The 13,453-nt window shown below is 34.5% G+C and overlaps 2 protein-coding genes across 2 annotated transcripts; one reads left to right on the top strand and one right to left on the bottom strand.

The window, feature by feature from the left end:
• Positions 1-512: 512 nt before the first annotated feature.
• On the bottom strand, positions 513-6,268 carry LOTGIDRAFT_164038 (hypothetical protein; the record flags this gene model as incomplete). The annotated part of the gene is made up of 12 exons (XM_009060536.1): positions 513-845; positions 1,049-1,144; positions 1,428-1,565; positions 1,951-2,039; positions 2,324-2,458; positions 2,783-2,981; positions 3,342-3,490; positions 3,784-4,078; positions 4,462-4,673; positions 4,987-5,177; positions 5,347-5,683; positions 6,232-6,268. The coding sequence occupies 12 exons, from the start codon at positions 6,266-6,268 to the stop codon at positions 513-515; spliced, it is 2,211 nt and encodes a 736-aa protein (XP_009058784.1).
• Positions 6,269-7,979: 1,711 nt separating this feature from the next.
• Positions 7,980-9,343, top strand: LOTGIDRAFT_123177 (hypothetical protein; the record flags this gene model as incomplete). Its single annotated transcript, XM_009060535.1, has 2 exons — positions 7,980-8,402; positions 9,083-9,343. The coding sequence occupies 2 exons, from the start codon at positions 7,980-7,982 to the stop codon at positions 9,341-9,343; spliced, it is 684 nt and encodes a 227-aa protein (XP_009058783.1).
• Between the last annotated feature and the right edge of the window lie 4,110 nt (positions 9,344-13,453).

Here is a 13,453-nt window from a genome sequence, read left to right as displayed (position 1 = left end):
CGCTGCGAATATCAACTCTTGTAAGTATTAGATTGTTTTTGGACAGAATGAAGGTTTCTATCTCTGTCTACACAATCTTGACTCCAAGAAATGACGTTTTAAGATAGACACAGCATCGCACGTCTCTGTAGTTCGAAGCCCCGAACTCAGGGATCATCTAAACAGAGAATTGGACATGGAAAAAGGACAGGAAGTGTGTTTGTGACTGAAAACCAGGGGGTTACTGTATTGCCTTTCATGACATCATAATGCCACAGTTGAATGACGTTTTGACAATGGAATTTATAGAGATGAATTTTGGCTGTAAAGTTGGTTTTGATCACGTTTTCTGTATTTTACCGATGTCTAGACTAGAAAATTACATGTACGATACATGAAATCAAGTAAGTGTGTTTGGTTTATTCTTGCCATCATCGCTGCATTGTATGTTTTGTTTGAAAAGCTTTCTCTTTCTTAGATTTAGGGGGTTCTGAAAAGAACCGTTTTTCTTGAATTATTGATCACAGTGTTTTCTACTCCATGGACTCTTCGGAACTGCTGCTGTCGTCTTCGAAATCGCTGACAACCGTCGACCTGATCTTGTGGCGAAGGTAAAGAACTTTGTCAGCTTTTTGGCGAGCATATTCATAATAAGCATTTCTCACACCTTCGACTGCAGACATTCTCAAACGGATGTTGTAGCGGAAAGAACGCAGCTCATCTCGTCTTGGTTGATCGTATCTAACTTGAAGATCTTGTAATTTGTTGTTCAGCAAAACCACTTGTTCATAGGCTCTTCTGAATCGAAATTCGGTCTCGGACAAGTTCACGTGGAGATTGGAGATGGAATCCATTTCGAGATAGCACTGTGGATATAGAGTTATCAGATGAAAACAAGCAAGTGATGCATTGTGCCCTACAACTTGGGGTTTATATATATTTCCTTAGCTCTAAGACTGAACGCAGCTCATCTCGTCTTGCTCGATCCTATCTAACTTGTAGATCTTGTAATTTGTTGTTCAGCAAAACCACTTGTTCACAGGCTAATAGTATCTAGATAGATACTTACCACTTTCTTCCATTTCCTCTGTTTAAAAGCCAAGAAAACACTGTGGGTGGCAGCTCCTTCATGCCAAGATAATCTGTTATAGTAGGGGTATAAAGCCTGCAAAATATTACATCATTATTAGTTATAGATGAATGACAAAGGCATTTTCGTTTAAAACACAAAGAAAAAATCTCTTCAATAAAATCATTAATTGTATTTGATTAATCTAAGTTGAACTCTTTGATAATGGTTTTGATAATATACAAATAAATGAATCAGTATCGCACGTTAACCTCAAAGGGTAGAGAGTTTGACAGTCGTAGGATATGCTTCAAGATCATTAGATGTCAAAGCATTGAGCAAAGACCAGTGCCAAACTAAAACTGTTATTTATGTTTACCTTGTCTCCAAATTCCAATTTGTCCTCTCTTGTAGCTAACAATGGCATTTTATCACCATTAAGTAATGGAGTCATTCTCTCAGTCAAATAATTCTGACCAAACCCTATCATAGCCCGAACTTTCTCTGCTGGATTATGCTGAAATATAAAACATTGTTCTGAAATATTACTGTGGTCTGAGTTTTACTAGGTAAGCTAGAGTTTCTTCCCTTCAAGTATAATTAGAATATTTATTTGTCCTGAAAGATTAAAATAGACAGGCAATAGCAAAGTTGAAAATGCTCAGTCACAATATGTATTACAGGGATTGTAAAGAGGTTTTCTAAATTTTATGTGTATTGGGAACACTGATAAATATTTGTTCAATTTTAATTGTCAATCAGATGTCTGTAGTTCCTGCAATTCCATTAAAACTAAGTATTTGATGACGTCACTGATCGCCACAGGCCTCATTGCTCTTGAAAGGTGGATATGCCATGCACCCGAACAGTAATTATTGAAGTGAAGCTTAAAATATACATACTGTTCCATGTTCAATCATCTCTTTATAAGCATCTACTGTTTTAGATACATCACCCCATGTGTTAACACTCTGAATTTTTAAAGTTCTTCCTACAAATCAAAGTCAATATTCTTAATTTTTCATATTTAATTTAAGGATCCAATCTTCATGCAGATTAACAAGTCAGCAGATGACTTCCTCCGCCATCTCTGACAACAATGAAGATATGGCAAAAGTTCTCACATCTGGATTATCATTTTTTGTGACCACAACTCGGCCCTTTTTGTAATGATGAATAAAAATGCCACTGGAAAGGAGTCAGCATTTTTAGGTTATTTAGGAACTTTTAAACAGACTGCTGGAACGGTAATTAAAGTCAATAAGAAGCACTCACCATTCAGGAGACCTGGAAATATTCCATTGTTGATGTCATTGACAGCAAATTTAGTAAATGAATCCATATGAGGTTGAGGGTCAGCACTAGATCCTGATTTATAGTAATCAATGAAGTTAGCAATATGTATGTCACCTGAAATAGAATTGAATGGAGTTTTACACCCTACTCTTATAACATGTATATCATTCATATGAAGGTAGAGTATATCATGCATGATATATTTCATCTTCACAATGTCAAACTATTACAAATTGCGTAATACCGTGGCCAAATATTATGTATTACAGAATTTTGTAAGGTGATAGAACCCTCGATCTCCAGGTTAATGAGTCAGCTTTTAACTCCTGAAGCCACCACAGCCCCAAGAAATGACAAGCAAGGCAACTTACACTTTAAGCTACAGTAGCATTAAGGTCACTAACATATTGGTAAGTAATGAATACAAAATAAACAAACCTGTAACACTCATAGCTGGTAAAGGTCCAGCTGAAATGGTACCAGCAGGAGAAACGATACTGGTTGTTTCAAATGACAGAGTTATTCCAGCTCCACTGTCACAGATTGAGCCAGGAAACACACCCCGTCCATCTACCAGGTTAAAATTACTATCAGTTGATAAACAGGCTGATCCTGGACTAATAGTTGTTACAATAGCCTAGCAAAACACAAAACTCATTTTATGTATATCTTAGGTATTACTATCTTGCTGCTCCCGTTTGACCAAAGATGGTCAATTATATGCAGTTTACAATAGGGGAAATTTCATCAGGACAGCAGCATCAGCTTACTCAATTTCATTCATTTCTTCAATAAGCAGTAAACTTATGAATGGTTTTGGATTTTTCTAAACATCAAAACGAAATGTAATATTGTATGCTATGAGAAAAATCACTGATAGTTTGAAGGTTTTATCTAAATCAATGCCTGGATTGAAAACGCCCAAAGAAATCCTGATATACATGTTAATGTAAATACCAATAAATAACAAAAATAAAATCAAGATTTTAATATTTACCAATGTTGAGTCTTGCCCAGCGTAAATTCTATTCCCACCAGAATCGCGTACTTCTACGATAATGTCTGGTGTTAGCGGCATATTGGCACCAATATTTGTATAAATAGTAGATGTAGGTGTAACTAATGCTAGAGAGGCTGCAGCTTGTTCTAAAATATAGATTGAAATAGAATTTTTCTCCTTGGAATCATATTTATGCTTTTCAGCAATTTCATTAAAATTACCAATCATTTAAATTTGCGATGAAATATCTCATTTAGAATGAACAAATTCAAACAAAAGAAAAGTTTATATCATTAATTGTAATTTAAAAGCTGACATTAAAGTCTGTGCAGTGTAAGATGAGGTAAATTTCCTCAGGACAGCAGCATAAGCCATGTCTTTTATGATTTCATGTGAAGAGAGTGAGGGAAAGTGAAAGGAAAAGATCACAAGCACTTACCTGTGATAATTATAGGATCTGATATGAGTATAGCGTCTACAGTGGGACAAGCTGCGGTATCATTATAGGTGAAATAAACTCCATCATAAACAGTTTTACACGTCATATCAGAATAATCATCAGGTTGTCGAATCCAGGGATCTCTCGGAACGGACATGGTAAAATTTAACTTCACTGTTCCAACATCCAGAATTCGAACATTGGTAAATGTCACTACACCATTAGTTGCCCGTTTTCTAATTATAGTATCATAATAACTAGCATGTTCCCTGGCACCATCACCGGCTAATCTAAACTACAAGTAGATATTACAACACACTGTATTTATAATTTACACTTCAAAGTCAAAAATTGAAATAATTGTGGAGTTTAATGTCATACTTTTCTGCACTTAATTAGGCAAAGAAGATGTGCCATGCATTGCAGCGTGTGTAATGAGATGCAAAAATCTAGAGGTTTTATACTGACCTATGCCGAGATTGAACCCTGGACCTTCAGGTTAATGAGCAAGCCTGTTACTCACGGAGACACAGCAGTTTGGATAAACATTTGTTTTAAATTTTCTAATCTTTTCTTTATCATGATGCCAGAGAACAAGTTATGTTTGAACGATTACATGAACTGAAACTGTCTTACTTCAGTAGACATGTTTTATTATTAAAATTGTATAAACTATACCTGTGTCTCCTTCAGAAACATTTCTTTACCAATGAGATGATAAAATTCTTTGTGTTCCCAACTGACAGATAACGTGACAAATAGAGTTGAATCTAAACCACTGGTGACCACGTTTCCAGATCCATCTTTAATTTGTAATGTGATGTCAAATGGTGAATTGGCTGTTGCAGTAGCAGGCAATACTGATGATACAGTCAATGATTTGGCAGGCTCTGTCAATCAAAAGAAAAGAAAAATGTTAAAAGTCATAAATTCAAATATGTAGCTGAATCAATAAACCAGCAAAACTTCCTGGTCAATTTCATTCCAGGCTTATACATATTGGTAGTTTTATATGGATAAGACATTTTTGAAAAGATTTAAGCTGCTATGAAATTCTCTGCTGTGTGAGTGTATAGCCTTGTAGGGTGACTGCTTGTAATATTGGTCAGGGACATTAGCAGATTGTACATAAGCAATGTCTAAACATGGTTTATATTGCTTTAAATGTATTGTGAGTCAAATTCAAATATCTCTAACACTTACCAGTAACCTGTATGGGCTCAGTGACTTTGGTATACTCTGTTCCATTCACTGTAATTGACACTTTCAGTACTCGATTTCCAGTGGGAACCGAACCAGAGGGATGAGTATGATAAAGTCCTTCAATAGTTATTAGTCCACCAAAAGCTGTAATGCCCTCCAATGTTTTGGTTGTATTATCTGCACACACAAACCTGAGTATTAAAAACAAACAATTCTAAATATGGGAAAGAAGAGTTATTATTTAAAGTTAAATGAAGGTAAAGCATATAAATTCATTTGTAGAAATATCATTTTTCCCTTTGTAACTATCCTAGTCATATGACAATATGAAATCAAATACAAACAATTTTCTGTACTTACTCAGCAAATCTTCGATCTCTTCTTTTAGGATACGCTACGTTGTAAGCCCATTGGCATATTTTACCTCCAGTTGATGCCCATGTATCAGAAGTAGAAGGTAGATTGTTATCATACACATTCTCATCTATTGATGTCACTTTAACCTCTGCACTGGCAATGTCACCAGTTGTTACATAGCTGCCATCAAGTACAATTTTAGCTTCTACAGGCTTACTTATCCGTTCTCCAAGAGCAACAGAGTACACCCTATTTTCATCAGTTGGGATAGAGGATGGTGGACTTTTACCAGAAATAAACTCGATGTCAATAGTTGCAAACACTCCTACCGTTACAGTCGCTGTAATCAAATAAAAAAAGAGGTGTTAAATACGAGATTTATCTTGTCGATAAGGCCTACCCTACAGTCCTACGGCTACAGCAAATTATAGCTTCAATTGCATTAACACCAATGTTAAAGCTAAGCTACCTCAGACGTTAACATAGACGGCTAACATAACTGTCAAAGCTTCTTGGCCATAGGTAAGGGGAAGATGCCCTCCAGTCGATTATGTGAATAAGGAGCCTCGTCAGTTTGTCTAGCCTAAAATTGGGTCAAGGTTACAACTACAAACCGCTTTGCCATTCGCCGGTTCGGTGCGCAGTCGTAAAAGGGGAAGGAAGGAAAAGATTGGGATAACTTGCCTACTTTGGCCCTAGGCAAATTTCTTGAAATATAAGACTAAACGTTGTACAGTGTACATATCCAGGATAGCGATAAGTGGGCTACTACAAGATGCAGACGTACACAGAGAACTTTATAAACGACAATCGTGGAAGAATTGCGCTGAGTGAAAAACGTCTGTGAGGGAGACAGAAAGAAAATCTTAAACCAAAATTTGTTCTTACCGGCGAGGACAAACAATGAGAGAGTCCCCCAAACCATACTAAATCTCGTTTTACTTATTTGCTCTCATGAGAGCCTTCTCTCCAAACACAAAAAGAACGGGACAGAAAGGTTCAAATTCGCGCCTTCGAAAACATTTAGCACAACGTCATAATTACGTCATCTCCGGTGGAAAAAGCGGGAAAAATAATGGTTGTATTTGATTGACATTTTGCCCGGTTTTATTAAAATTATAGGATCTCTTTTTATCTGTAAATATTTAAGCCTAAATCATAACTCGAAGTATGTCATATTTTCAAACGTTTTGAAGATACGACTGATCTCAATTAACACCATTTTTTCACCCGACAGTTGCAGCATCAGGCCCATAGCCAAAGGGGGTATTATTATGAGAAATTAGGATTTGCCTGGGCCCCATCGCAACAGTCCTTCGGTATGACGTGTCATGAAAGTCATTTCCTTTCAGATATTTTCTCTGGGATTTGCAGCTTAAAACTAGAGGATTTTGTCCTGTTTGCCTTCAAACCGGGCACACAGTTTTGACAGTTAACAAAATGAAAGTAATGAATTATACTGTAAAGATAGTCTTGATTATCTAATCAGCTATACACATTGAACAGTAGAAAAGACTGGATAATCTGACTACGCTATCGTAACTAAAAATAGACTTGACTAAGCCAATCGTAATGGCTTCTATCCAATTAAATATTGTGTATTATCAAGTTTAGGCCTGCCTAGCGATGAGTTGTTGTACCAACATAGTAAACAATACAACTAAACTCCGTCGTTGTTAATATCTCTACTCTGGAAACTGGATTTTTTTTTTGTTTTGATGACTAATTTTTCCGGTGAGATTTAAATCTTTCTCTTTGCAACTAACAATGATGAATATGTTATGAAAAAAAAGAAAGGGGGGTGGGGGAAACCGTAAAGGCGGTGACATTTTATATTCACTACCGGTACCAAGAAATCAAAATATAGCATGGTCATTCATTTTGCAATCAGTATCGGTCAGTGAATTATGTAATTAAATTAATTGACTATGGATACATAAAAAGAGAGAGAGAGAGAGAGAGAGAGAGAGAGAGAGAGAGAGAGAGAGAGAGAGGGGGGGGGAGGGGGTGTGAATTTATTCATCTTGCAAGGCGAAGGGCTACTTTACAAATGAAAATATATCCATATTTTTTTTTTTAATTTGCCAGTGAGGGTCAATTGATATTATCCCCACCGTACATTATTATATGAGGGCTTGTGAAAAAGGGTTGGATTGGGAGTCCACCTAGTGGAAGACATCCTTGAAGGCATTGGCTGAGGTATCAAGAGGATATGGGATTCAAACCTGTAGCAAATACAAAACCTAGTAAAATCACTATCTAGCTATTTACTCTGTAAAATGTTAGCAGAATTAATCTTCTACTTTCTTTGTGCAAAGTTTAGAATCTGACTATTTTTTATTTCAATTTCAGAATTGTAAATTCAAAGCAACATTTTGACCCATTGTGTGCATATAAACAACATAAGATTTTATCATCAAGAACAAGTTTTCCTAGTTTGGATTATGTAAAGTGTTAACTGGATTAATCAAGTCTCAAATGGAACTGTGTGATCAAGACTAAACATGTCACAAACTTTCGAACCCAGGCCACCAACATGGCCGAAACTTACAGGCGGCAAACGAGCGCCATCGTGCCCTTTAGTGATTTCTAGCTCCAGTGAAAGCGAGGAAGATGAAAATGAACACAATGTTTCTATGGAAAAAATTCCAAGCCCTCGGATCAATTTGGATTTGAATACGTTAAAATCTGGATTACCATTGGACTCGAAAGGAAATAAATTTCAAAACTTTAGTAACAGAAGTCCACGGAGCGAGGCATTGACAGTTCTAACGAATCTAAGTTCTCCGACAGATTCTAATATAAGCCCGGCCTCCAGAAGCGATTCACTGAGTCCAGCCACCTCCTCCAGTTACGCGACTGAGCATGATCACGATTATGAAAATATCGCGTCTCCATGTAGCAGCACAGCCAGTGGTCCAACCTACGTCCGTCCACCAGGTTTTGAACATCATGCACAAGAAATTCTGTCATCCAGCGTAAAAATTAAAAAGAAGAAAACATCAGCATTATTCGCTCATCGAGAAAGTTTGCGAAAACGTGAACCAACACCGCCTAAAGTTAAACCAAAGAGAGGTATGTAACATAACACTTATAGTAATTTGAAAAATTTTGTGCAATGACGTAAACAACATTTAGAAAAAAATGTATGGAGTTTTACATCCTACTTTTCTGCAACTAATTTGGGCTAATGAAGATGGGCAACACTATGCAGTGTGCATTTTAGAAAATTTCGAAAGGACAAATCCCATTTAAAATGAAATAATTGTGGAGTTTTAAATCCAACTTTTCTGCACCTCATTGGGCTAATTACATCATCTAGCAATACATCATGAAAATAAATTTTGTAAAGAAGATGGGCAATGCTACACAATGAGCAATGAGGGAAATTTCACAGGGACAAATACAATTTAAATCTAGAGTGTTTATGACATTTAATTTATGAGTATAAATAATTATTACCTCATTATAATGAGATTATCAGATTAAGTTACATGCTAATGCACTGATAAAAGGATTAATAACCGTGAACTATGATATACTTACCTCATATACCCTAGTTGTTATTATTATATACTATACAATATCACACAATATTGGCCCGAGTTAATATCTCACACTTGATTTGTTATTCAATAGATATTATATACGCATACACAATTTATACCCTTTTCGAACTGAATTATGTGACTAAGCATAAAATTTTTAAAAGATTTTCTGAAAAAAGCCTAGTGCCTAGAAATTTGAAAGACATCTGTTTAATCTGTATAAAGAAGAATTACCAATGAAGACATATTTTCATTTTTCAGAACCATTGCCAATGAAGTTGAGGGCATTACCCCAATCATTCTGGCAACAACCAAATCAGCCCCACCAAGTATCCCCAGGGAATATTTTCCGTGTTTTACCCCCGTTATCTATTAAAGATACAGGTGAAGATGTCACAGGTAAATACTTTGGTCAATTGTGTGCAATGAGGGAAATTTTGTCAGGACTGTAATGCCATGCAGTGTGCAACTAGTCTTAATAGGAGGCAAAATCTAATTTAAGAAAAAGGTCTGAATTACATTCAAAAGCCTTTTTTCAACAGCAAAAAAATACATCAGGGTTCTTCTTGAAGGATCCCACTCAGATCTTCAGATCAACAAGCTAGTTTCGAACTCACTGAGCCATCGTTACTGTTTAAGGTCTAGTAGAGATTGTGTATATATAAAGATTGTGATGTTTACATGTATATATTTTTAATCAGTGAGACAATCAATATCATTTGATCAATAATTTGTTATAGTATACAGCATACAGGTCAATGACCTTTCTTACTGTATAGCAGGAAAAACTCATTCTTTCAGAACAGAATAGAAACTGCCTTTAGATCTATAATCTTTTATTCTGTCTGGCAGGGCATGCCGTTGTTTACTGTCTGGTAGGACATACCCATGGTTACTGTCTAGCAGGGCATGCCCATACTTACTGTCTAGCAGGGCATGCCCATGGTTACTGTCTGGCAGGGCATACCCATAAAACAGAATACTGCCAAATATCATTTCCTTTCCTACCCAAGCCAAGGCATTACCACTCTTCCAGGACTGTATAGAGTATAGTCTATAACAAGCCATCTTAACAAATGATCAATGATTAGTCATCATCCATTATTGTTGTGAAATGAATTTATTGTAGAAGTTCGTCCAGTCACACCGACTGATGACAATGTTGATAAAGATGTCAGTAAGAAACCAAACAGGTTAAGAGAACAACAAGTTTCTGTAGCAGATACAGAGCTACTGTTTCGTTTATTTGAAGGAATCAATGAGGAGAAGAAACCAAAATCAAGTAAAAGACAGAGGTTAGTTATAACATTTTTTCTAACTTTTATGAGAGTTTGTGTCCTCGAGCTGCATACAGCAATCAAATTGTAGCTGCAAATACTAGGTCATTTGCACTAACATGAAATTTTCACAAAATGTGTTCTCATTGTCATAATATGTTGCGATTCAAGAAAAATAATCCAATTTGTTTTTGTATCATAATTATTCAATTCTTTCTTTCAGAATCAGAAATCCGAAACCAGTTCTTCGTGGTAAGAGTCATATGAAAGGTTTGTTATCAGGGAATGACCCGTATATCGTTGATGCTGTGACGAATAAACTTTTTCCTCAGTTGTCGCTAGAAAACAGTAAGAGTGGAGTTGGGGGCGTGACCTCGTTACAAGTGATTACCGTTCCCAATGGAGACAAAACCTTGACATTGCCCACGCTAAGTGTGGAACAAAATTATCCCCAGATTTTGTCTGAGTTAGTGACTCTTATTTGAAGATGCTGGCTGCCATTGTTGAGGTATTGGAATCAAATTGACATGTTCATCATCAGGACAAATGCTTAATGGTGTCAGTTCGTAGTTCTGGAGCAAGAATAAAAAATATGAAATTGAATTTTTTGTAGTGTTAAACCAGTGTACAGTGGAATCTCAAATTATTTTTAAGGAAAATTTCAATCTTGAACATTAAATGTCTGTTATTTAATGAATTGTTGAATTAGTGAGATATAGTTTTATCTTTTATAATTATTAAAGACTGTAATTATTATTAATGGTGTGATTGATTGATTGATTTGGCTCAAGATTTGTTCCAAAAAAAAATAGAAACAAGTTACAAAAAATAAGATTTATAAATGATTTATGACAAGTGAAATGAAAATGACTCGTGATTTGAACTAAAAATTAACAATTATAAGATTTTGGATGCTGGACATGAATTGATTAGCGAAAGAGCTCAGGTTTTAATCATTCCGTCCGTTTTTTTTAAAAGTGAATTTACAACAAAATTGACAATCACTTTGTAACAAGTACAAGACAAATTATGTTTTGACAAACTAGCCATAAGAATGATATAGTCAAAGAAATATTTGTTTTACCATCAGATTGAGCTCAATTTCAGCTATCCATAACATTCTCATAATGAGAATCTGACTTGAGGTTCATCTGTGATTAAATGAAAATGTATTGAGCTCTATTAGTTGGTAAAACATATGTGTCTACATGTTTTCTTTTTGTGTTATGAAATAAAACTATTGTTAATAGAAATATTATAACTGTGATATACATGTCAGGAATGAAAATAATTTTACATCAAAACACCCCTACATTTTCACAAGAACCCTTCTATGTCCTCTTATTATTGAAAAACCATGTGAGGAAGAGTTCAAGAAAGATTTAGGGGTGTAAGAATTATTTTCTATTTTTTATTCCAATTATTATTATTTATTTATTTTTTGCAAAGTTATTTTTGCTTTTTTTTAGTTAAATGATCATCTTAGTCATGAATGAATTTAAATGTATTTTTTGATGGGCATTGGTCAGTTTTCTCTAGATTTGAGCCTCAGTCCATTTGCCCTTACATGAGGTTATTAACTGCTTCGATCAAATATTTCATAACCAAAATGTCATTGAATAATTCTCAGAAATCTTGTCACTGGATCAAAGCAAATTTTAATTAATTTCTTACATTTTAATTTTTTTGTTGCCAAGATGATCAGAGTTGTTGTAAAAAGTGCTCTTTTTAGTTTTGTATTTATTTATTTATTATTTATTGTGTTTCCGTCCAAAAGTTGCATTCCATCCTTTTACCCTTTTATATACTTGCTAAATAGTTTATTTTTTATGTGTACCGGTATACAACAAATTTAAAATTGACTTTCATGATATAAGCTAGAGACATAAGCTTACCTTTCTTTAAATTAAGTTTTTTAAGAAATGCTGTAAGACATGTAGAAGTATCACTGCACATTAAGAGACAACAATTGTTATGGATATAAACTTCTATTTATTCCTTTTGAACACAACGTTTCATCACACATACAGGTAATGTTCTGAAGTGATGAGTCTTATATATACAGTTTTCCAAAAGTATATTTTAAAAAATTAAATGCTCACCTAGCTCTATTAACCATTTCTTGATATTTTCTTCAATTTTCGCTTCAAGGAATAAAATTTTGAGCTGAGGGAACGTGCTTGAATAATTTTGATCCATTCTTTTTCTTGACCTTCATTCGATTTTGATCTTTATCTCTTTCTTTAGACTTCAAACTGAACATGATGTTGGTGCCAAATAAATCTGAAATATAAAAAGTTTGAATTAGAATTAGAGCTATATTTCAAATTTTTGTAGAAATATTTTTGAATTTAAACTTTTAAGCTAATTCTAGAATTTTTTGAAACCCTTCTTTTCTGCACCTTATAGGGCTATTAATGAAACCTACATTAATTAAGATGTGTTAAGATATGTATATGTTTTATCGGTGGTAAATATTTACTGTGATTTTCATAGTTTTATCTATAGAATTATATTCAGGAATTTGTTTAAAGATATTTGATTAATTAAAATATTAAATAGTTTGTTTGTTTTGACCTCTATTTTCTAAAGATTATAGCCTACAAATGGTTTCTAGGAAAGCTATAGTATAAAATTTCCCGACAATGTTCTGTAATTTCAGATGACAGGACCAGATTATGAAGTCACTATGTTTTCATATAGCAAAGTTATCATCCTTGGCCAAGAAAAAATCAAATTAAATCTAGCGCAGATAAACTATTAGAATTAGAGAACTATTTTAGCCCACTCACCGACAAAATTGGGCTAAGAAGAACTAGGACCAAAGCACAGTTTTTCTTTTAATAAGTTTTATTTCAAAGAGAGCAGTGGGGGTGTCCAGGTTTAATTTCACAATGTTCAAAGTAAACTTTTTCGAAGTGCCATCTCTCAGTTCTAAAATTGAAGCAATGGAGACAAACATCAAACATACCGTCGAAAATAAACACAAAAATTTATAAGGAATGGATTTAAGTTCATACATTTCATCAAATTGGCCTTATATTATGTAGTTGACATTTCTAAACTTACGTCGGCCATGTTTGTTACTTTACGTTGGAAACACGTCTGCCTCGCCTCGAATTGTTTTCACTTAAATTAAGCATTTTCATTTGAATTCACGACTCATGTTTGATAAATCAAGTAGTAAAAATATTTTTTCTTAACGAAAAAAAAGACATAAATCAGTGTAAAATACTTCGTACCTTCAAAGGAAATTCTTTTTGAATTCTATTCCATGGAAACATG

This window comes from Lottia gigantea (genome assembly GCF_000327385.1).
Source record: "Lottia gigantea unplaced genomic scaffold LOTGIsca_43, whole genome shotgun sequence".
Taxonomy (NCBI): Eukaryota; Metazoa; Mollusca; class Gastropoda; family Lottiidae; genus Lottia; species Lottia gigantea.
Note: the sequence above shows the minus strand (reverse complement) of the source record. Positions and strands in the feature narration are given on the sequence as shown.